At 46.1% G+C, this 23,791-nt stretch overlaps 1 protein-coding gene across 1 annotated transcript in view; it reads right to left on the bottom strand.

Moving 5' to 3' along the window:
* LOC307059234 (phosphatase and actin regulator 1-like) overlaps positions 1-23,791 on the bottom strand; it is a gene marked incomplete at both ends in the record, with an annotated part of 514,568 nt that overhangs the window by 14,065 nt on the left and 476,712 nt on the right. The window contains one exon of the mRNA XM_079713047.1: positions 11,306-11,627. Within this exon, the coding sequence (XP_079569173.1) occupies positions 11,306-11,627 (322 nt within the window). The remainder of the gene's footprint in view (positions 1-11,305; positions 11,628-23,791) is intronic.

The following is a 23,791-nucleotide window of genomic DNA, read 5'->3' on the forward strand; positions in this document are numbered from 1 at the left end:
AGCTTCCCCTAATGTCAACATCTTTCATGACCATGGTATATTTGTCAAAACCGAGAAGTTAACATTGATACCACATTGCGAAACACTTCCTTTCGCTTTTTAACTTTTTTTTTGGCCATGCCACGTGGCATGCAGGATCTTAGTTCCTTGACCAGGGATCAAGCCCAGGCCCCCTGCAGTGGAAGCAACAAGTCTTAACCACTGGACCACCAGGCAATTCCCTAGCTTTTTAAATATTTGTGGTCTGCAAAATCTTTTTGGACAAGGGTTTCCAAGAAGATCAAAGCATCTATACTTATTCATTAAGCAAAGGCAGGGTTTCTATTGATGTACACATAGGAATTCAGGGGCAGATTCTCTCTTATAAAAATACATTTCCTTTTTTATTCTCTTAAGACTTTGAAAGATGTCAGTGGTTCATCTAGTCTCATTTTAACCTTCTTCTGACCAGGTGGCTCACCAGCCTTGCAGGGGAGGATCTGTTTTGCTCAGGGTGACATTACCTTGCTCTGAAATCTCATTCTGCCTCTTAAAGCAGCAGTTAAATTGCAAAACAACAGCTACATGCAGCCACTTACAGATGATAAATACATGCTGCAAAATCAAAGTACTGACCTAAAGTAAGACATTGATAACTCTGGCCTCAAAGGGTCAGGGACAAATGTCTCACCAAAATTGGAGGAGATTTTGAAGAGATGGTCATCAGTATAAGAAAGAGAATCTTTCTCTGGAAACACATTTCATTTGAAAATGCATGCCATTTGCTATACGATGAACAAAATACCGAACTTCCTCAAATAAATGCCATTTCACAAGCAAATAACATTTAGGTATTCAGAGGTTCATTTCTGCTCCGGTACCAAGGCACAGCTATTCATCGTCATGAACACTGATTTGCAGGTGGAAACACTGACATAAACCAATGCGGTAATTACGTCAGACTGTTAAAGCTAGAAGAAACCCCAGGGAACATCTAGTTCAGGACCGAGAATCATTCTTTAGACTTTCCTGTGACCCTGGAGGCCACATAAAGTAACTGTCACCCCAAAATGTTTTTATACTAATATTATACATGAACTGTCATCTTTGAAAAGTCTAAAGATAATTATGGAATAAAAGAATTAATAAAGATTGAAGGGGTCTGCAGGGCTACTGATTTCAATTTCTTCTGTCCAATGCTGAAATTGTTCTTTTTTCAATAATCTTGACAGGTAGTAATTTAATCTCTAGCTAATGTAAGCAGTACTCAGTAAGTGTTGCCAAGAGTTCAAGATGGTTCTGGAAGCCTTTCTGGTTCTGGCTGACCATTGTTGGTCTGGACTATCTGTATTAACACCGATGTACAGCTAACTTCCCGGGAGAGGTAAAACCATTCTATTTCTTTTTTTTTTTTGCGGTACGCAGGCCTCTCACTGTTGTGGCCTCTCCCGTTGCGGAGCACAGGCTCCGGACGCGCAGGCTCAGCAGCCATGGCTCACGGGCCCAGCCGCTCCGCGGCATGTGGGATCTTCCTGGACCGGGGCACGAACCCGTGTCCCCTGCATCGGCAGGCAGACTCTCAACCACTGCGCCACCAGGGAAGCCCTGTAGGGTTTTTCTTTATGAAGCCTACAAGTAAGCCATTTGGGACAACTGCTAGCCTGATCTTTTTAAAAGATCTCTTGTATTCTCTCCAATGGTTCCCAGGCTCTTCCTTACATCAGACTACAATCTTCTGTCATTTCTCTCATTCTCTATAACTGTCCCTCTACAAAGCTGGAGAATAACTGTCAACTTCCTGCCTTTTCTTCCTAAAAATCTCATCACCCGTTTGGAGACAGTGTATCATTCCTTCCTCTGATCTGCCTAGAATATTCTCTCATTCCTTTTCCCCCATCTTCTCCTGGTTCTTTCTATCTTTGAGATCTCAGCTTAAATGCAGCTCTCCAGAGAAGCCCACCTACCAGCTGACCCCCTGCTGTGCTCTCCCCTCCCCCCAGCTCCCTTGCTGGCACTGACTCACCCAGGTCACACTCCCAGCAGACTCTAAGCCACGCCGAGGGCAGCCGCCCTCTACATTTTGTTCACCGCAGTATCCCCAGTGCCAAGCACAGAGCCCCATTCAGAAAAGGTGCTCAATAAAAAATTGTTGATTGATCTTCCGGTTGCTAAGGAAACACCGATACTTTCCTTTTTCTTTGCTGGGCCTGTTTTTCACTCAAGGTGTATAAATCCTTAGCCTCAGCGACTGCATGAAATTTTCTCCTGGGATTAAATTTTCTCCTGGAAAATGTCAGAGCTTTCCTAATCTAACTGTTCAGGGATTCTGGGATAGGAAAAGGTAGAAGAAGAATGAGTTTATCAGAACTGTCATTTATTTGTCCACTTTTAAGGCTCATATGTAGGAAGTAAATTTCTCTCTCTAGAATTAAATGTATGATACTAAACCAAAACCCAGTGGGTGAAAATAAAACACATTAAAAATATCAATTGGCTGTTGATATACCTAAGTGATAATAGTGACACGGACTCAATATTTGGCTTTTTTAGTTTAAACCCAGAGATTTCAATTATTCTTTCCATGGGGCCTTACCTGCTTTACTATCTAACACACACCCTCCTCTACTCTGCCTAGGGTGTCCCCCTCATTCTCCTGACCCTTCGCCTGGCTGTTCCCATCTTCCAGACCTTGCTGTAAAACTCTGAAAGTTAATTTTAGTTTCAGTCCAAAGATGCTGAACGATCAGTGATAAATCTCTACAACTCAGCAATTTGCTGGAGGAGCTACAGACGATCGTTGTCCCCAACTATATCATATATGCTGGCTAGGCTCCAAGAGGATTAAATAAGGGACAGTGAGCTTCAATGGGAAGCGCTCGTAATCAAAGTTACAGCATCTTCAACTCTAGTTTGACATCACAACAAGCAAAGACCTAGGTTTAACTTTAAAGGATGAACTTTTTTCTTTGCTTCTAATATCTTCAAAAGCAAAACACAACGGGCACAACTGAGCAATGGGATGAAGAGTGTACCCACTGCTAGAGCCTATTTCCATCATTAAGGGAGTTTCCAATATAACATCAGAGAGGAAGGGGTGGGGGAATGAGTGAAACAGGTGAGGGAAATTCAGGGGTACAAACTTCCAGTAGCGAAATAAATGGCTCATGGAGATGAAATGTACAGCATGGGGAATATAGTCGATAATAATATTATATCTTTATACGGTCAAAAGGTACAAACTTCCAGTTATAAGATAAACGAGTACTAGGGATGTCATGTACCACATGATTAATATAACGAACACTGCTGTATGTTCTACATAAGTTTCTTAAGAGAATAAATCCTAAGAGTTCTCATCACAAGGAAAATAATATTTTCTCTCCTTCTTTTATTTTGTACCCACATGAGATGATGGATGTTCCCTATACTTACTGCGGTCATTGTTTCATGACGTATGTAAGTCAAATCATTATGCTGTGCACCTTAAACTTATACAGTGCTGTATGTCGATTATATCTCAATAGAACTGGACCAAAAAAAGCATTAATTATGCTCACAGATTAAAATACCTTTCTATTTCAAAGATCATAAGAACTTTGGATAAAATTCATTTAAGAAATGTTTACTGAGTATTTCCTATATCATGGGTCCTGTGATGAACTCGGGGGGCGGGAGTCGAGTGGGAAGGCAAGGATGGCTCCTGCCCCCATCTAACAGAGAATACACCAAGAAACGCACAGCAGGACGCAGTGGGTGCAAGAGGAGGATGTGCAGGCAGAGCTTCCTCTGGGAATCTGAGAAGCGATCACAAGAGGATGTGGTATTTTAATAAAGTCTTGAAAAATAAGCAGAATTTTTTCTTTGCAAAATGGGGTGAATTCCAGACAAAGGGAACCATTCAAAAATTTTAGGAACACGAGCAAAATTAATACAAAAGGTTAAAGACATGGTTGCCCCACCATCAACACCACTTAATATTTACATAATGTGTGTCTTGTGAGAACTCAAAGCTGAAAAGTGAGAAAGAACAGCAGAAGCAACCTAAATATCCATCAGGACAAAGTGGGTTAATAATAAGGAAATACCATAGTGGCTACTAGGGGCTCTACATTCATTCTTCATTCATTTGTTCATCCATTCATTCATTCAAAGTGGTTCTCACCCTTGCAGACTGTATGTTCTACTAGGTAAGAAAGAGCAACAAGGAAAGTAAAAGGCAAACGTAGAACGTTAGATGGTGAAAAATGTACGCAAGAACAAAGGGGGACTGGGGAATAGGCTGTGTTGGGAGGAGAGTTGTGATTTGACATAGAGCAATCAGGGAGGGTTTCACTGAGGAGGTGACTAGAGCCTCAAAGAAGGGGAGGGAGGGAGACTTTAGGATACTGGAGGGAAGAGCAGTCTCAACTGAGGGCACAGCCAACGCAAAGGCCCTTTGTCAGGAGGATGCCTAGCATGTCCAGGCCTTGTGGTAGGAAGAGAGTAGCAACGTGGAGGACAGCCGATGTAGTCGTGGGGCCGACAGGGGCCCAGGCCGTGGTGGGCTTCTGGGCTGAGGCAAGGACTTTGCTTTTTTACTTTCTGTGAACCGGAAAGCCAAGGAGCGTTTGTGCATGTTGTTATGGACTGAACTCCACTCCCACCCAATTCGTGCTTAAATCCTAATGCCCGGCACCTCAAAATGTGACTGTATTCAGAGGTGACTGTGCTAAAGGAGTAATTCAGTTAAACTGAGGTCAGTAGGGTGGGTTCTAATCAAATGACTCGTGTTTTTATCAGAGCAGGAGATGAGGAGGCAGACACGCAGAGGAGAGACCGCGTGAGGACACGAGGAGAAGACGGCCGTCTGCAAGCCCAGGACAGCGGCCTCAGGAGAAACCAGCCCCGACAGCACCTTGACTGTGCGCGTCCAGCCCCCAGAACTGTGCGACAGTAAATTCCTGCTGTTTAAGCCCCACAGTCTGGGGTGCTTGGCTATGGTGACCCTAGCGAATGAAGAGTCATGATCAGATTTTCGTGAAACCTCATCTCTTTGACTGTCATGCTAAGGGGGCAGACTGAGGGGGCAGGAGTGGAAGCAGCAGAGCAGGTAGGAGGGACCCAGCAAACCAGGTGGGACCGCGGGGGCTGAGACCGCGGGGCTGAGACTGCGGGGCCGCAGGAGCAGGTGGGAGGTTGCCCAGCCTAGACAGATTCTCAGACCTCTTAGGACCTGCTAACCCATCAGCCACAGGGTACGAGAGAAAGAAAGGCGTCAAGGGTGACCCCGAGATGCCTGGCACGAGCCACTGCAAGCACGAAGTCGCCTATCATTGAGAAGGGAGAGACTTGTCTAAAGTGCATTCCCTTAAGACTCTTCCTGAAATTCTTTCAGGGTCCACATGTGTACACACCCCACCTTCATTTTACTAAGCTGGAAACCAGAGCACACAGAACTGATCAACTGAACTAAGGTGGGAAACAAAATGAGCGTCTGATCAGGATTTTCAGTCTGCATTCCAGGATGGATGCCACCTAGATCACAGAGCTGATGGCAGATACTAAAAATAAACATTGAATAATATATTTCTTTTCAAGTTTTAATCATTTAATTGACTAATGCCTTTGAATGGGACACACTCAGAGCTTTTTCATGTGCTCACTCAGGCTTCAGGGCAGAGGGAACGGATTGTACAGACATATCAAAGACGTAAAAATTTATAGAAATATATGTACATTTCTCTAATACTTTAATGGAAACTAAAAACCAGAGGCCTTTGTTCTCTCCATTTGTAGCAAGTCAAGCTCATGTACCCCAGAGGACGAAGAAGGGTTGCCTCTTACACATCCTCCTTTCTTCTTTGGACCCTGTCTCCACCCAGTAGGGCAGCAAGCTCAGAAGATTCTGAGGATGAGGAGGTCACAGAACACTTGGCAGGGAGAGGAGGGAAAGAGACCCAGAAGTCAGGCTCCCTCCCACCTCCAGCAGCGCCAGGGTTGTTGCCAGGGCCTGGATTCCTAGAGGCTTTGACCTGCTCCTGGCTCCCAAGGGCCAGATTAGGAGCTCTGAGCAGAGCCATGCTTACTGACTGCCCTCTTTCCCCGACTTACTGGGCGGGTACATTACACGTCCCAGCACCATCTCTCCATCACCAAACGGGCAAGGCAAGAACACTGGTTTGCAGCAGCGGCGGGGGAGGTCTCTCATACCACACCCCCATGCTTCCCAGCTCTTCTTCTGGGACGGGCTCAATGACTCTCTCCTTGGTGGAGGAAAAGCAGCTAAGAGTGAGGGTCCTCGCCAGGCTCAAGCCCAAGTCGCTGTTGAAGAATTGAGGACCAGGACAGAAGGGGTGGCCCTGAGAGGCAACCACGCTGCTGTGGAAGGAGACCCTAGGGCCACCCCTGTGGAGTCACCTCCGAAAAAGATGTGACTCATCAGTGAAGAGAAAATAAATGAAGATGATCTAATTCCAGGAAACCGACACGAAATTTCCAACAAGATTGGATCAAATCTGTTTGCAATATGCCTTTTAGGGGAACTGAAGGTCAATTCTGTGTGTTGAAGAATTCTGCTTAACATTCACTATCATTTATTGGACACTTACTGTATGCCACGTAATAAGACGACTGATGTATATTGTCACTTGTTCCCCACAAACAACCCTGACGAGGTTGGTGGTGTTATTACTATCCCTGTTTTAAAGATGAGGAATCAAAGGCAAAAAAGAAGTGGTATCTCTGAGACTGAAACCCTGGCAATGAGATTCTGGAGCCCATGTACTCAGCCATGAGGCAGGGGCTGCCTCCAGACTGGCCATGCTGCCTAGTGACTTTGATAAACGCAGAAGCTGGTCTCTGGTTCCCTCCTTCCCCCCAAATCTGGCGAGCCAGCACTGTAACTAATGAATGTGATTTTTCAATGTCATTAAGTAGGGTCAGGTTGGGCTAACAGTTAAGAACGTCTTCATACAAGTCAAAACAGATTTAGAGTAATCTTGGGAGAGCAGGAACAAGATGGTAAAGGATCTAGAAACCATCTCAACAGACGATTCCACGAACTTGGGATTATCAGCTTGAAAGAGAGAAGCCACTAGATAAAGGGAACAGTAACTATATTTAAAGATTTGAAAGCCTCTCACAGGAAAGGAAGATTAGAAATAAGACTGGGACAAGGGATTATAGTAACACTTTTCACTTAACATAAGAAAGAACTTCGTAGTAATGAGACCTTCTGGACAGTGGGGCAGGCTATCTTGGAACCTAGGGAGGGTCCCATTCCCACAGAGACCAGAGGACAAATCGTCAGAAAGGCTACAACAGGCAGCAGGCTGGCTGCCTTGACGGTCTTAAAGGTCCCTTTCAATTACAAGATGACTATTTATTCAAATTTATAGTCCAAAGTCAGGCATTCATGCTGTTAAAATCATCATTCGATTTTTGCATTACCTACAATGTTTCACCAGGATCAGACCATGGGTCTGGACTAACACCCTGTAGGGTACGAACGTTCTATGAGATCTCAGGTTCTTTGCGGGCAGAATGCCTGTGCATTCAGTAATGTTCCTTCCTTCTTGCAGTGCTTTTTGGGGTCACTGGAAATTGTCAGGAGAAAAAAGAAATCATCCTTTCTGGATGAAACTTGGTCAGAACAAGAGTGAAATCATGTTGACGGGTAGGAGGGAGAATTTCCAGGTAGTGAAAAGAAAGGTGACATCACTGGAGACAGTGGCAGTTCCTGCACTAAACTGAAAGGTGGCCCAGGACCCTGTTCTGCTCCCAGATCCTTCCAGGACTCCTGGAAGACGACGTGGATCCTCAGAAACATTCTCAGTCTTTGTCTGGCAAGAAGACCTCGCTTTCTCTGTAGGGCTATCTTGATGATGTAGGCATTAATTCCCTGTGTCCTGGCTGGTCCACCAGAACAACACTATGCCTTGGCCTCCGGTTGGTGGGGAGGGAGACAGGAGGTAAGGAGGGTCTGGGGGTGACACAAAGCACAGGAGATCGCCTTGGCTCAGCTGCCAAGACCATGCTTCCCTTCTTCCAATCTCCTCCACCTGCAATATCCCAATATCTCCTTTCCTTCCCCATTTGCTGTCTTTGATTCATTTCAATAAAGAACCTGACCCAGTGTAGGTCCAACAGACCTATTCATTGGTCTACACTCAACTGAAATATTCTATAAATACACACGGAAATTACTGAACTGAGGAATATCACATAACTTATTGGTTAGTACTTTCAATGGAAACTTTAAATGGCATGTTTTAGGTGCAAATGTATTTAGCAATATCCTACTAATATGCTCTCATGAGTATCTTTTTCAGATGCATATTATCTCCGGAAGAGATACAAAAATATACTGGGGGTTACAGGAGACGTGAGGGTAGTAAATTACATTCACTGCTAGCTGTCTTTAGGAAAGCAGTTGTGCTATAGTCAAAAGAGTTCTGGATTTGCAGGAGGATGATCCAGGCTTGAAGGCTCGGCCCCTTGACTTACTACCTAGGACAGTGCTTGTCAAAATGTCTATGGGGGTAAGGCCAGACACTATCAAACTCTTAGAGGAAAACATAGGCAGAACACTCTATGACATAAATCACAGCAAGATCCTTTTTGACCCACCTCCTAGAGAAATGGAAATAAAAACAAAAATAAACAAATGGGACCTAATGAAACGTAACAGCTTTTGCACAGCAAAGGAAACCATAAACAAGACCAAAAAGACAACCCTCAGAATGGGAGAAAATATTTGCAAACGAAGCAACTGACAAAGGATTAATCTCCAGGTTTACAAGCAGCTCATGCAGCTCAATAACAAAAAAACAAACAACCCAATCGAAAAATGGGCAGAAGACCTAAATAGGCATTTCTCCAAAGAAGATATACAGATTGCCAACAAACACATGAAAGAATGCTCAACATCATTAATCATTAAATGCAAATCAAAACTACAATGAGATATTATCTCACACCGGTCAGAATGGCCAGCATCAAAACATCTACAAACAATAAATGCTGGAGAGGGTGTGGAGAAAAGGGAACACTCTTGCACTGTTGGTGGGAATGTAAATTGATACAGCCACTATGGAGAACAGTATGGAGGTTCCTTAAAAAACTACAAATAGAACTACCATATGACCCAGCAATCCCACTACTGGGCATATACCCTGAGAAAACCATAATTCAAAAAGAGTCATGTACCACAATGTTCATTGCAGCTCTATTTACAATAGCCAGGATATGGAAGCAACCTAAGTGTCCATCATTGGATGAATGGATAAGGAAGATGTGGCACATATATACAATGGAATATTACTCAGCCATAAAAAGAAACGAAATTGAGATATTTGTAGTGAGGTGGATGGACCTAGAGTCTGTCATACAGAGTGAAGTAAGTCAGAAAGAGAAAAACAAATACTGTATGTATGCTAAGACATATATATGGAATCTAAGGGAAAAAAAAAAGGTCATGAAGAACCTAGGGGTAAGACGGGAATAGACACAGACTTACTAGAGAATGGACTTGAGGATATGGGGAGAGGGAAGGGTAAGCTGTGACAAAGTGAGAGAGTGGCATGGACATATATACACTACCAAATGTAAAACAGATAGCTAGTGGGAAGCAGCCACATAGCACAGGGAGATCAGCTCCATGGTCTGTGACCACCTAGAGGAGTGGGATAGGGAGGGTGGGAGGGAGGGAGATGCAAGAGGGAGGAGATATGGGAACATATGTATATGTATAACTTTTTCACTTTGTTATAAAGCAGAAACTAACACACCATTGTAAAGCAATTATACCCCAATAAAGATGTTAAAAAAATTGTCTATGGGGAGGGACCAGTTTTGTTGGTCGGTTGGTTGATTTACATATTTTAATTTTTAATCCATCACAAACTGATGCTTTCAAAAATATACTAATAATGCATGACAAATAAAACCCCTTTTTATGATAAGACACAAAATTATCCTGTCAAATTTCTATGAAGGTATCTAAAAGCTTGTTCTCAATTTCTGTACAATTTCTGCAGATGGGCACCAAGTTTGAGTAGCTGGCATTGGGGAACTCAGCCTTCCTTAGTTTCTTTGCTGACTCAAGTCTCCCGAGGTGATGTGAGGATTAAGATAATAATAAAGGTATGTATTAATAATAGACTAAAAAATGCCACCAAATTTTAAATTATGACTGTCCTCATTAACAATAACAGTAGTTGAAAACGATGGCAATGGCCAAATACATTTTTTTTTCAGTGAAGGGAGATATTAACGTGAACCTCTCAAGTCAGAATTCTTAGTGGTAACAACTTCTCTTGGAGTCATTAATTTTCCAAACATAGAATACCTGGCTGACACAGAGGGAAAAGCCACTGAGAGTCAGGAAACTACAACAGGAAGCTCTCGGCTGTGTCCATCTCGCCCCTGGCTCTCTGCCTGGTGACTGGCTGCGTGCTTTCCAGGCTGCAGTTTTCCTATCTGGTCTGCAGGACCCAGTTAACTAGACTGGGTTGGAGTCATTGGGAAATCTCAGCCACCTCTTGGGCACAAGCAAGGTGGTATTTGAACGCGCGTGCGCACACACACACACGCACGCACAGGCAAGCGATCCAGAACCAGCACGAGAGATCTCCCTGGGTGGTGGGGAGTCAGGGTCTCTGCTGCAGGCCTGCCTTTGGAATGCCCTCGGCAGTTCTCCCTGCAATGCTACTGGAGGGAGATTCTGATGAAAGAGGGGAGTTCACCAGTTGCTGGTAAATATCTGAGGCTCAAACTCGTATAATCAGACTATGTCTGCCGCTTCCTCCATCGGCAAACGAGGGCGTACCTCTCCACTTTTCCCTCTGTTATTCCACCACCGCCCTGCCAGCCCTCATCTCTTCTTATTCTACATTCACATTGTTTTTTACATCATAAAAGTAATATACACGAAGTAAAAAATTAAGCAGTACAGAAAGATACAAAATATAAAAATAAAAGCTTTTCTCCCCGTCTCCCTGCCCTAGGTGATACCACATTAATGATGATGTGTACCTGCTTCCAAAACACGTTAAGGTCTACAGAAGCACAATATGTACGATCTATCTAACCACCCACCCACACACGCATACTCATATGTATACATATGCACTACTTTTTCTTTTTGATAAACATGACTGTTCTATAGTTTGGCAACTGGCAACAGTTTTTTCTTCCATCCTCTCCTTGACATTCAGATTCTGGTCTGATTTTACCTTCACCCCCGTCCCGAACCCCGCCCCGCCAAGTGGGTGTGGCCTTCCCACTCCTTGGTCATGGTCGGGTCGCCAAGCCCTCCTCTCCTGCCCTCACCCCTTCCCTCCATTACCTTTCCAGCCTCTGCATGGTCATGGCCAGCGTTTTGTTCAGCTCATCTATCATCCTGCAGCCCGAGGGGTGCATGGGGAGGGTGCCGGTGGTGGCAGGGAGGTGCTGGCTGAGGCTGCCGTACTGCAGCTGGTGCTGGATCTGGGAGGGCAGGACGGTGTGGTGGTGCTGGGCCCCGCCCTGCTGGCCGCTCTTCTGGGCCGCGTAGGACGCCAGGGAGAGGTCTGGGCCCCCCATGGGCATACAGATCATGATTTTCTTTGGAGGTAGCGGAGGCGACAGCTTCACTGGCAGACAAGGCAATTTCACAGGGGCGCCAGGATCTGCAGCAGAAGGAGGGCGAGAGGCAGATGTGAGTTTGGGGGCATCAGAAAAAACGGAGCGCGCCACAGGTGCCCACCCGGGGACCGTGGTCCCGGAGGCGGGCCCCTGAGATGCAACGCTTCAACCGAAGAACCGGCAGGTGAGCGCGACTCAACAAGCGCCCGCCAGCTCTCACCTCCTGCCCGAAGCACGCTGCCCCCCAGGGCCCTCAGGGACCCAGGTGCCGGTGGTGGCGTGTGTCACACAGCTGCCAGGCTGAAGCTCACCAGCAGGAAGGGGGGATGCGCTCTTCTGCCTATGGAAACCCAAGCACCTTCAAAGAGACCTTTGCTAGGACGTGCGCGACACCGACAACGGCGCCACTGTAATGTGGAAATACCCTCTCAGCTAGCGCTTTCTAACGGGCACGGGGTTAGAAGCCAGCCCTGGGTTCAAGTCCACTAAGAGTGTCTTCCTCCAGAGGTGACTTTAACGCCACCAACCTTAATTCCCTCACGTGGGAATGCTCGTCCCACCGGAGAGGAGGCTTTCTAGGATTCGTGGTCACAGAGACAGCTCAGGTGCCCCGTGCCGGGCCTCGGCGTGAGCACGGTGGCTGGGCTGACCACTCACGTGGCATCCACGGTGGGCTCTTCCCACTGTAGGGAGGCTCCGACAGGCACTCTGGGGGCCTAATGGCACCTGCACCCACCCCACCCCTTGGTTCCGTGACGGTGGCACTGAAACTTCCCAGAGATGCTCCAAATTAAGGGGGGGGCTCCAGGTCAGACAGACCAGCCCTCAGGGTGTCTTTGGGATGACCCTGTAGTCCCCTGTCTGGACTTCATATTCCTAAAAGTCACCTAGCCCTGGGGACTGCGGGTCCATGGTTGAGTCCTGTGGGCTGTAGGCCACCTGGGAGAAGCCAGGCCAGAAGGACAGTGGCAGGTGGGGCGTGTGTGTGACCTCACGCCCGCTGTCCATGCCGGGAGCACCGCAGGCTCCTGCCTCTTGGTCTCTGAGGCCTTCGATTTTTTTCCAGCTATCTGCCTGAGTGTGGCTCAGAATGTCAGGTGTCAGAATGACATTCTTCTGGCACACATCTGATCCTGTTGCTCTTCAGTTTGAAACCTACCAATGGCCTGGAAATAAAGCCCAACTTCCTGACACATCATCAAGGCCTCTTTGTGTCCCCACTTTATCTCTATAGAGTCTGTGCTGGTTCCCCCGGCTAGAAATAACCTTGCCTGTTGCACCTGAAAAGCACCTTTTCTCCTGTGACACGTCCTGCTTTCCTCCTGTGCGTTTTACTTCCTTGCTGACCCACGCTCAGTCTCCCTCCTCAGCTAAGTCCCTGGCTGGCCTTTGTCCCTCACATGCTCAGAATGGCTGCTGTGTCTCCACTGGTGGCCTCGAGGCTCCTCAGCTCCACAGATTTCCTTTCCTGTTTCACAGAGAAGCCCAAGGAGGGCGCTCCAGGCCCCTCCTTCTCTTTGGATTGGCCTTCTTTTCTCCCCATCACCCCAGGTAACCACCCTCACTCCTGAACTGCTGGGTTCCCCAAACCACCTGATGTTTCAAACCCCAGAGCCTTGGTTACCTGCCCTCAGTTCTCTGGTTTGTCTTCTGGGTCAATCCCTACTCTCCCTTCAAGATTCAGCTCAAATGTTACCTCCACTGAGAACCTTCCTGATGGGTTACATCACTCCCCCTATTCTGCAGCCATGGGACTCACTGTGGGCATGTGGTAGGTCAGTGCCAACAACCATGGTGACGATGATGATGACAGTGATAGATACTGCCAACCCTCCCACCATGAGCCAGACAGTGTTCTAAGTGCTTTTCTTATCTCACCAGCTTAATCCCCTCAACAAGCCAGTGATGTCACACTATGATCTTCTCACTTTTTACAGATGATAGCCCTGGACTCTGAAGAGTTCTTCCTGTTTACGCAGCTTTCTCCTCCCACACAGAGCAAGGACCGTGAATAATTTGTCATGATAGCCTCAGCATCTTGTACAGTGCCCAGCTCACCTAGCTAGAGGCTCAACATGTTTACAGAATGAGCCGAAGCTGTGATGCTCTGCTACGGGATAAATTCACATGTTGTTCAGAAAAAGAAACTCTTAGGAGAATGCATAAAATTGATGGAAATTTTAGGATCATGCAGTTGTGGGTACGTGGACACTAAACTGCTGATCCTACAGCTGAGAGACAGAAAAGCCTAATAATTCCAGGGAGCTGAGAAGACCGCTCCCCTAACGACAAAGTGCGAACCAGTCATAAAACCAAGGGCTCCCTCCCTGACAGCTCACCCCGTTCCTATGAGCCTCCAAGCACAGGACACAAGGTCACCACGTTTAGGACCAAAGCAGGCAGTGCTAATTACAAAGTGGCTGAGATGCAGAAACTCAGCACCCCTGTCTGGGTCCTGTTACTGAAGGGTATGCCCCTGTGGCTCTTGGAAGCCATAGCGCAGACCCAGCAAGTACAATGTGTCCTGAAGTGTTAGGGTTTTCATCCAGGGACCCTTAACCCACGACTCCTTCATTTGTGGGTCTGGTTATCTAAGGCAGCAGGGACTCATGTGCTTGGGCAGAAGAAAGCAGAGCCAGGAGGGCAGCATGGAATTGTCTGCCTAAGAAGGGTCAGTGATACGTTGATGGATTCCACCCATCTCGCTGAGCTATAACTTCCTGCACACGCAGTATTTCTTGCCACTACCACAGCAAAACTTACTTGGCTTCATCACCAGAAAAGTGGACCAAGTGGATGCCAGGAATTCTAACAAAACAGGCAAGGAAGACATGACCAACAGGATCAATTTAGTGGAGGTGGTTCCTTTCATTGTTCTAAGAAAGACATGCCAGGGCCCATGGAGAACCCCTTTTTCTCCTTTCCTACCTGCATCTCTCTTCTGGTTGTTTCACTGCACACGGTCACCAATTAAATAGGGGCAGAGAAGGAAAGTGAATCATGTCAAATAATTTTTGGCTCAGTAGATTTGGTACAGAGGAAATAAAGAAAAAGGTTAAAGTCAAGTGAAACTGTCTACTTTCAGAGAATTAGCTCTGCAGCCCCCATCTTTCTATAACATGTGGATAACTGAGGAGAGCCTGGGCAGCTCAGATTGGCAGTACCTTGGCAAGACCTATTTTTATATTCTTATTACATCTTTTTTTTTTTTTTTTTTGTGGTATGCGGGCCTCTCACTGTTGTGGCCTCTCCCGTTGCGGAGCACAGGCTCCGGACGCGCAGGCTCAGTGTCCATGGCTCATGGGCCCAGCTGCTCCGCAGCATGTGGGATCTTCCCGGACTGGGGCACGAACCCGCGTCCCCTGCATCGGCAGGCGGACTCTCAACCACTGCGCCACCAGGGAAGCCCCTTATGACATCTTAATACCAAGTCGTTCCTCGTAACAGATCTGGAAGCAGGATTCGGAACCAGCTGCACGTGATCTGCTATTCTGCGTTTCTGGCTCTTTATCTGTCCATCCCTCTCAAACTTCTGTGCTCTCTGCCCCCTGACCACTACACCGGCCTGGGACCTCAGCTCCTTTGATTGTGTTGACAACTGGGTCCCAGCCCTTTAATCCATCCCCATCCTGTACCAAACGTCTCCCTACAACACAGGTCATGCTTGAAGTCTCCCAACGGCTCCAACAGACACTGCAAGTCCAAGGGCAACACTCCGAGCCATCCCTGTCCCACTCCACCAGGTGTCTCTCACTCTGGTCCATCCTGTTAGGCCAGTTTCCACACAGGGTTTCCCAATAACCACGCTCATCCCTCTTCCCGGCCTTATCTGCTACTCCCTGACGGTCAACATTGCACTCACCCTTCAAAGCCAAACTGAAGACCATATTCCACATCAACCTCAGCAGGAGAGGCAAATACCTGGGCCTCACTTTCAAAGATTCAGATGCAGCAGGTTGACAATGAGGCCCAGGGATCTGCTTTGTAACTAAGCCTCCAGATCACTCTGACCTAGGTGGACACCACACTTTAAGAAAGTGCCGCAAGTTATAGGATGGAGAAGCACAACATGATGACTAAAATTTGTCCTACTAGACATAAAAGATCAACTATAAAATCACACTCATTTAGCTCTGTTAGCATCAGCAAATTGCTTAACCTATTTGACGTTCAGTTTTCCAATCGGTGAAATGGTGATGAATTAACATATCACGCGATTCATGTGAAAATTAAATAAGATAAAGTACATAAACTGGGCTGCACAGTGCCTGACACTTGGTTCCTCAATAAATAGTAACTATAATTCTCGTTGCTATCATTTTCATCATTACTGAACTGCTTCCTCAGGAAGCCCATCCGTCCTCCCCAAGGTTGGTTTAGGAGCTCACCCCTGAGCTCTCACGGCCCCCGATTTCCCTTTACCACAGCATTTCATAGACAGTGGATTTAATCCATCTCACTTTTCTTGACTTGTTGCTAATTTTTATTTGCAGTAGGTGGACCTGATGTGTTAATTAAGTCATACTGGGTGGAGCTGTTTCCTCACCTGTTCACCAGCAGGGCCTAGTGCATAGTAGATGTTCCGTAAACATTTGCTGGTTTTCCTTCTCACCATGTCTTTCGAGCAGCGGGAAAAGGTAGAGCTTAGGGAGCAGTTTCTCCTACACAAAGGGTCTGCTAATCAAAGAAAGTGTGGTTCATGGACTAAAAGCTGTGGCAGAACCTCTTGGGAGGAAATGCAGAGTCTCAGGGCCCAGCCCAGACCTCCTGACTCAGAATCTGCATCACGACAAGGTCCCCAGGGGACTCAGTACACAATCAAGTCGAGAACCATCCTCTAAGAGCCGCCACTTTGTGAAGAGGCTGCTCCCTCCATCGGCAAAATGACAAGTGCCCAGGGCCTCCCGGAGGACAGGCAGCCTGGTGCTTGCTCCCTGAGGGCTGGGCGGGGCCTGCTAGAGGCTTCTGCTGCAGGCTGAGGGTACAATGGTCTGGAGAAGTCACCACCAGCTTAGAACTCAGAAGAGCTGGAGTGTAATCTCAGCTCTAAGACCAAGAAGCCCTGTAGCTCCGCCTAAGACATTTATCCTCTCTGACCTTCAGTTTTCCCATCTCTAGAAAGGGAGCACTGCCCACCTGATAGGTCTGTTATGAGAAGTGAACAGATTAACGTCTACACAACCTCCATGTAAGGGGATAAGTGGGCTGAAATACAGCCTGAGGTCTGGCTTTGAGTCACCCAAGAAGAAGGGGCCGCTTTGTGTAATTCATTTCGCCAAAGGGCACCTTTTCATAAGTTTATAAAATCCCCAAACAAGTTAGCAGAGGGCCTGAGTATAAAATACCCACAGTAGGTGGTGGTGTGATGAAATGGGAGATTGAGATGGACATGTATACACCGATGTGTATTAAATGGATGACTAATAAGAACCTGCTGTATAAAAAACATAAATAAAATTCAAAAATAAAAAAAAAACCCAAACCCCAGTAGAGTCCTTGATATGTAACAGGAGTTCAACAAATGTAGTGTTAATTCATTGTGAAATAATAATAATATGATATATTCCGGGCTTCTCCCACAGGTCATTGTGAGGGTCAGACAAGATAATGTGGACATGCTTTGTAAATTGCAAAGTGTGACATACATCTGCAGCGGTACAAATAGGACTCTTGCTCTCCCTGTGAGAGTCTACCTCACCTGATGCTTCCCAGCCTGGGAGGGAGAGAGAGAAGCCGAGAAATCAACAGAGTGTGTGGCGGTTCCATTGTAAGTAAGTGGGTGAAAAAACCTGGTGAAAGTGAATCAAGTAGCAGAGCAAAGAGGCTTCCGAGGGACCATCCTAGAAGTCTTCCATGTTTGCAACATGGCACTGCGGAAAGGGAAAAAGGCAAGGTTGTCCAGGTTTCAGCGTGCCGTTCCGATGCACACAGTCCTGCATCAGTACTGAGCTGGCGGAGAAGGATGCAGAACCAGGAGTCAGAAAACCTGGATTCTCTGGGATGCATTAGCTAAGAAATTTAGCTGAGCTTCTTGGGACCCAGGTACTTTTACCTCTAAAAATCCACGGATTAAAAATGCCTTGTTGGGGCTTCCCTGGTGGCACAGTGGTTGAGAGTCCGCCTGCCGATGCAGGGGACACGGGTTGGTGCCCCGGTCCGGGAAGATCCCACATGCCGCGGAGCGGCTGGGCCCGTGAGTCATGGCCGCTGATCAGGCCTGCGCGTCCGGAGCCTGTGCTCCGCAATGGGAGAGGCCACAGCAGTGAGAGGCCCGCGTACCGCAGAAAGAAAGAAAAAAAAAGCCTTCTTTACCTTGATAGCACCTCCCTGAATACAATACTTTGCCTCTCTCTGATGCACAACATTTACGGATTATGGGAGGACACACACTACCTCTTGCATCTATAACGATAGTGGCTGCTCCTGCTGGGGCACACGCAAAGCTCTCTGCTTGCTGACTTCGAAATGGATGAGTCTTTGGCAGCCAAAGCTCTCTGCTTGCTGACTTAGAAATGGATGAGTCGTTGGCAGCCAGACTGATCGAGGTGCAGTATATTCATAAAACTGTCTCTGCTGATGGAGTGGAAAGAGCAAAACCAACCAGTGCCAGAGAACAAGAAAAATAAACCCAAACTACGTCAGAGCCAGAAAAGCCAAGGGGGCTCTATTTCCAAACCTGACACACCTCTGGCTTAGGACTCCATACAAGAAAGTGAAAACCCCTGATTACTTCTGTAGTTGAGACTGGTGCCAGAGGACTGTAGTCTATACACTGAATGAGTCTGGGCTAAATGAATACACCCCTAGCCCCTCTCCTGACTTTTTAAGTTAACAACAGCTGTAGAAGCTGGAGAAGATTTATAACTTTATAATAGACGATTCAGATACACTTGCCAATGATAGTAGCACTTAACATCTCAATGAACAAAAGTGTTGTAAGAATTTCTCAGTCATTTGCCACCTGGTTCTAGTGGGTTAGAATCTCTGATCTCCTTTCATAGATACAGGCATCCATCCAAGGACATGAAGAGTCTGTAAGAAGTGTACTTAGAACTTAAATAAGAGTCCAGTACCACGAAACCACAGAATCAGATTCCCCTGGCTATAAGAAAGGTGCTTATAGGAGCCCCACCGATCACTTTGGGCCATCCTGGGGATTTTAAGGTAGTCTGGCCTTTTTTTTTTTTTTTATTGGCCAGATGCCTGGAAAGGCAAAAATGTGTTGACTGACCAGCCCAGCGCACGGAAACCTCAGCAAGCACCTGACGTAGTGGGGATTGTGTCCTGAGACCTTCCAGAATCCTAAAATGAGGGCCATCATCATATACGCATCACCAGCACCTGACTGTTTCAGAGCCACTTTCCACAAAGACTCATTTTTGTTTTTAAATGGACCCTTCCCAAGGCCACCTGGGGAGATGACAGCAAGTAGGGAAGTGAGTGCCTCCCTGAGATGGTGACACGGGGCAGTGGAGGCGTGGCTCACCAGCTAACTGGGTCACTTGGGCATGTCAGCTCTGCCACAACTACATTCGATTTTGTAAAAGTCAAACGACACCTTATTCCTTGTCGGGAAACTGCTTTCAAAGAGTCAAAACTGCAGATGGCCCTATAATCCCAAGAACAAACACCTGTTCATAAGATCAGTATTTTGTTAGAAATTGTAAGTCATTGATCAAAACACATTCTATCGTTTATTTTTGCAGCAATGCAGACTAGTGCTAGTGCTCCCAGGGAGACCAGGCAAGGAGATGGCCAGGCAATTGATAACTGGGTGGTTGAACCCGAGCCTTCCACGAGACAGGTGTAAAGGCAGGCAAGAAGGTCCAGAATGGGCAACGGAAAGGAGCCTGGATTGGACGGTGCCCACCAGGGAGCACTGCTATCTTGAGCATCCAGGCAAAAGCTGAGAGCGAGTCAAATCAAAATCACAAAGTCAAGGAGGCAAACATACACATGCTCGCCTGGTCTCAGAACACGGGAGCCAGGGGATCTATCTGTGAAGTTTTATGCAGTAAATTTAGATCACATACAATGAAATACTACTTAGAGCATATCCCGATTAAGAGGTAGTACATTCATGGTGAAGGTATCAAGAAGTTCAAGCTAGATCCATAAATCTTTTTTTTTTTAAGTCTTAATTTATTTTTTATTTATTTTTGGCTGCATTGAGTCTTCATTGTGGCGAGCGGGGGCTACTCTTCCTTGCGATGCGTGGGCTTCTCATTGCGGTGACTTCTCTTGTTGCAAAGCACGGGCTCTAGGCGCACGGGCTTCAGTAGTTGCAGCACTCGGGCTCAGTAGTTGCAGCATGTGGGCCCTAGAGAGGATTCTTTTCTTTTCTTTTTTAAAAATGTTTTATGTTATTTTATTTTTTTGGCTGCTTCGGGTCTTCGTTGCAGTGCGCGGGCTTCTCTCTAGTTGTGGTGTGCGGATTTTTCTCTTCTCTAGTTGTGGTGCGTGGGCTCCAGAGCATGTGGGCTCTCTAGTTGTGGCGCACAGGCTTCTCTCTAGTTGTGGCATGCAGGCTTTTCTCTTCTCTAGTTGTGGTGCATGGGCTCCAGAGCACATGGGCTCCAGAGCACCTGGACTCTGTAGTTGGTGGCACACGGGCTCTATTTGAGGCACACAAGCTCAGTAGTTGTGGTGTGCAGGCTTAGTTGCCCCACGGCATGTGGGAATCTTAGTTCCCCGACTACGAATCCAACCCACGTCCCCTGCACTGGAAGGCGGATTCTTCACCACTGGACCACCAGGGAAGTCCCTAGAGTGGATTCTTAACCACTGTACCACCAGGGAAGTCCCTAGATCCATAAATCTTATGAAGGCAAATGAGGACAGCTACAGTTCATCTCTAACCCTACATCCATCTGATGCACGATATTTATTCACTGTCAGAGGACACACTCAGATTTCTTGCATTTATACTGACGGTGGTAGCTGGTCTAACCATCTGCAGGGTATCCCCATATCCCCGTGAAATTCCGAGTGTACTCCCTGACACCTGAGGCTGGACCACAAGTTTGCCCGATGGATGACTGTCGTGTTCTAACTGCTACCCTTAAGGGAAGTTGCTTTTCTACCTAGGTTATCATGTTTCCTTCAGACACCACAGAACCCACGAGAATCAGATTTCATTTTCAGCAGCATTCAGAGCTGGAGAACAATGTGCACAGCTTCTCCTAAAGAAGCAAGTGTCCTGCTATGAACTCATGGGCAAATGATCATCCAGCTCCTCCTTCAATGCCTCTGCAGTGGGGCTCTATGACTCTCATGGCCTCCTGTCCTGCTGCTGAACAGCACTAGCTAAGGACACAGCAGGGAACAAGGCAGACTAAATCCCCACCTCCGGGGAAACTGACCCCTGGGACACTGAAATAATGTCCAAGAGGAAGAGCCAAGGGCAGCCGCCTGGTGCCCTCTGCAATTTCAGGTTGATGCTGGGCAGCCCCAGTTACATTCAGCCATCCAGTTGTAAATCCATCCAACAGCAGTAGCATCCATCTTATCCAAACATCAAGGAGACAGGCTTGGTTGAAATCAAGCAAATGCTGCTAAAAGTCCACAAAAGATGCCCTCTTCCTCCTCCAAAGTTAAATCCCTCGTTGTGGCTTTCAAGGTTCTCCACAGTTAACCCTCAACCCACTGCTGGCCTGATCTTTCTTGACTTCCCTACAGGAATCCCACATCCCTGCCAAGCTGCGCTGTCTGCTATGTCTTGAACATGCTATGCCTTGCATGCATGTGCCTCTGTGAACCCTGCTTCCCATTTCCTGGCAAGTTCCTCACCCATCCCTACTAATTTTGTTTATCTTTATGGCCTGTCTTAAACATACATCCTCCTCCATGGTGCTTTTCCGGATTCCTCCCAAAGGATTTGATCTCTTACTATTTGAATTTCTTTAGAACCATGTTTATACATCTTCACATTAAACATTTTCTGTAGCTTACAACCATCTACAACTCTGATAAGAAAACACTTTTTGTAAATTACATCAGGGCTGGAAGAGCACTTTGCTCATAGTGCAAAAAATACACAAAATATAAGTGCCATTCAGCCTTACAAAGGGAGGAAATCCTGTCACATGCCACAACATGCATGAACCTTAAGGACACTAGGCTAAGTGAAAAAAGCCAGTCACAAAAAGACAAATACTGTATGATTCCATTTGTATGAGGTACCCAGAGCAGTCAAATTCATAGAAACAAGGAGTAAAATGGAGGTTCCCAGGGGCCAAGGGGAGATGAGAGAGAAAGGGGTGTTTTTAATAGGCAGAATTTCAATTTTGCAAGATGAAAAAGTTCTGGAAATCTGTTGCACAATGTGATTATACATAACATTACTGACCGTACATTTAAAAATGGTTAAGGTGGTAAATTTTATATTATGTGTTTTCACCGCAAAAAGAAAAGTGCCAAGTGAATTAAATCTCCAACCTAACAGAGCTCCAAAAAAAGAAAGGTATTTTGTTGCAATCTTTGCCTTGATCATAGATGTCAGAGCAGAAAGCATCCTTTTAATCATGTTTTAATCCATAGATAGTCCTTCAATGCACTAAGAAAAGAATTTCTGCATTTTGAGAAAAGAAAATCAAGACCGGAATACTATGGAGAAATGGGTATAAAGAGTAAATTCAGACAAATTTCCCATTCCTTCAAAATATCAGTTATCAAGAGATTGTGAACCTTAAGCCTCTTTATGAGGCCTCTGGGTTATGATTCATTTTTTCCGTTTAAAAGCACAGATGAGGTCCAGGGTCTCAATGGTCTAATCATCAGTTTTCTTGCACTTTCTGAGGAGAATACCAGGAGGGAAGGCAAGGACTGAGACAAAAGTAGTTAGATGATTTTGGAGGGTTGGAGAGGAAGCTGAAAGAGGAGAACAAGGAGGGTAGGGTGGGATATACTGGGGAGAAATGGGGACAGAGAAACCTAATGAAATTACAGATCAGAATGTGGGTATAGAACAGCCCACTGTAGACACTGTCCTCAAAACTAGAGAGACAGGGTTTCCCTGGTGGCGCAGTGGTTGAGAGTCCGCCTGCCGATGCAGGGGACACGGGTTCGTGCCCCGGTCCGGGAGGATCCCGCATGCCACGGAGCGGCTGGGCCCATGAACCATGGCTGCTGAGCCCGCGCATCCGGAGCCTGTGCTCCGCAACGGGAGAGGTCACAACAGTGAGAGGCCCACGTACAGCAAACAAACAAACAAACAAACAAAAACTAGAGAGACAGCTCTAAATAGAAATACTGGTTTTACCTTGACAAGCTCTGCATAGAGGATTCTCATTAGACACGTGCTGGGGCTGAAAAAATACCATGGGGCATGGCTGCTGTCTGGCAGGGAAATTTGCAGTTGCAAATACTTCATAACATTGAAACTAGCAATCAACCAGTTCTAATACAGTAAGCTTCCCTGTATTTCAGGTTCTAAAGACAGTGCAACTATACCCTGGGCCCATCCACAATAGCAGAAGGACTTGTTTCTAAGGATCAGAAAGAGTTCCCTTTCTTTGCTGAGCTATCGGTTTCTAACTGTGGTCAAGTGCTTCCCATGTGATTGGCCCCATTCTTGATTCTTAGACTGTCTCTTTCTAGCATGTTCTTTGAAACTCTTTATAATCGAGTGCCTTAAGAACATTACTTATTTTCAAAAGACTGGACAATTTTTTTTATCTTTGAGTTATACAAACAAAGCAGATTTTCTAATTTCTTAAACAGATTAAAAACCAAAGAGAAAATAGAAAAGCAAACCAGAACAAAAAATAAATAAACAAAACCCAAAGAAAACTAATGATTCCATTGTTACGAATTTAAGGATAGGTATCTTAGTAGAGATGTTAGAGCATCTCACACAGAGATCTCTTAGATCTCTTAGCAGAGATTCCATTGTTATGAATTTTAAGAACAGGTATCTTAGTAGAGATGTTAGAGCATCTCACAACGGAGATCTCTTAGTAGATCTCTTAGTAGAGATTCCATTGTTATAAATTTTAAGAATAGGTATCTTAGTAGAGATGTTAGAGCATCTCACAACGGAGATCTCTTAGTAGAGATTCCGTTGTTACGAATTTTAAGAATAGGTATCTTAGCAGAGATGGTATAAACTAATGGCTAAGAGGAGGGCTCTGGGGTAAAACAAAATGGGTAGAGTCTGTCTCTGGACTTACTAGCTACGTCACCATGACTGAGTAATTTAACTTCTCTG

This window comes from Hyperoodon ampullatus (genome assembly GCF_949752795.1).
Source record: "Hyperoodon ampullatus genome assembly, chromosome: 10".
Classification (NCBI taxonomy): domain Eukaryota; kingdom Metazoa; phylum Chordata; class Mammalia; order Artiodactyla; family Ziphiidae; genus Hyperoodon; species Hyperoodon ampullatus.